The sequence below is a fragment of the Propithecus coquereli genome, unplaced genomic scaffold (genome assembly GCF_000956105.1).
Source record: "Propithecus coquereli isolate 6110/MARCELLA unplaced genomic scaffold, Pcoq_1.0 Scaffold220, whole genome shotgun sequence".
NCBI classification, from domain to species: Eukaryota; Metazoa; Chordata; class Mammalia; order Primates; family Indriidae; genus Propithecus; species Propithecus coquereli.
Window position 1 is genome coordinate 1,719,070 of NW_012147190.1, and position 1,587 is coordinate 1,720,656.

At 37.4% G+C, this 1,587-nt stretch overlaps 1 protein-coding gene across 1 annotated transcript in view; it reads left to right on the forward strand.

Annotated features, from left to right (window-relative positions):
* The window catches only part of TTC1 (tetratricopeptide repeat domain 1), a 55,840-nt gene that overhangs the window by 37,431 nt on the left and 16,822 nt on the right, over positions 1-1,587 (forward strand). The window contains exon 6 of the mRNA XM_012644786.1: positions 156-210. Coding sequence (XP_012500240.1) covers positions 156-210 — 55 coding nt within the window. The remainder of the gene's footprint in view (positions 1-155; positions 211-1,587) is intronic.

Sequence of the window (1,587 nt, forward strand, 5' to 3'; positions counted from 1 at the left end):
CCCACATACATAAATACTTGGTTTTTTCTTTAATAGGATCATAGCTATGTACTTAACTTGATCTTATTTTCACATTAGGTTTTTAATGTTTCTCAGATTCAAAATAAACGCAAAGGATTTTTCACCAACCCTTGTTTCTCCTCTTTTTTCCCCAGAGATTACCTAAGCAAATTGAAGAACGTAATGAAAGACTGAAAGAAGAAATGTTAGGTAAGTTTGCTTCCCTTACTTTCTCTTGATCATAAACAGCTAGGAAGTAAGGGTGGGGACGTCAGTATTTTTATTCACTAGAAGAGAACAAAACAGATATAAATCACTTTAGGTCTCTTCCTTTTCTGTGGGCTGCAATACCATGGGGCTAGTGACTTCTTAGCCATTTCTGACCCCAGAAGGAGCAGAGTGGTTTAAGGAAGGTGTCAGCTTTTTCAGAAGCCAAATTTCTTTTTTGTTTTTCTTGGAGAATTTTCTTGCCTTCAAGAATGCAAGCATAATTCAACTCCCAACCTGAGATACCACCAACCTCTAAATCAGATAATAATTCCATAAAAACCGTTGGATTGCTTCACTGAGTAGTCACTCCTTAAGGTTTTAAGTTCATTAGGATGTAGTCAGTACTGCCAATACCAAGTCAGGATCAAGGGAATTTTTGTTTTGAAAATGGCACTGAGAGTCCCTTTAGTATGTGAGTAACACATGAGAGGGTGGGAATTAGGAGTAAACAGTAAGGGGAGAAAAGACTGGGGGTATAGGTAGGACAAATGGATTCATTCGATCCATGTTTTAGTTACTTCTTTTATTTGCCAAAGCATTTTAGAGATGGAATCTGAAAACCTCTCTTGAGCAGTCTGCTTGACTAAGAGGAGTGAGGGTTCCCAGACAAAGAGCATATTCTGCTTATAACCTGTGAGGTACTTCCCTGGTCGAGATCTGCTATGTGTTCTTCTTTATGAGTATTTTCTAAATATTTTATGTGAATTACATTTAATATATTGCAATCATGTGGGACTAAAGGAACAATCATTTAGAATAAATTCGTCCTGCCACTTATGGCCTCAGATATTAGTATCCAGAGAATGAGAACAAATTTCCCAAAGGATCGGTGTGATAGTAGAGTTGATTGAGAGGAAGCCATTAACCTAGACTATCCAGAGTCTTCTGGCCTTTGCTCGGTAGACTCAGACTCTAAGGAGAGCCTCTTCAGACTCAGGATATTTCTGGGACTTTCCTCAGTTTTTCCCAAAAAGGCTGTTTTCCTAATTTATATATTTAATTAAACTTGACATCATGTTTGAACAGAAAAATTATTTTGGAGGTACTCTTTCTTCAAAGAAGAGGGAAAAGAGCATTTTCTCATCTATTGTACTAACAATGATGCTTTATTTTAACAAAAACCAAAAAAGTATTTGAATGTAGCCGAGTTGGATTTCATGCTGGAAAAGATGACTTTGTGAATGGCCATGACTTGGAAGACAATTCTCTTAGGCTTTGGTCTCTAGGCCCATTTTTCTTTAAGCCAATCTAGTAAAGGGACTGGTGCAAACTGGATCTTACTACCCATTGTCAGTTCCAGATGGAATCAAAACTTCC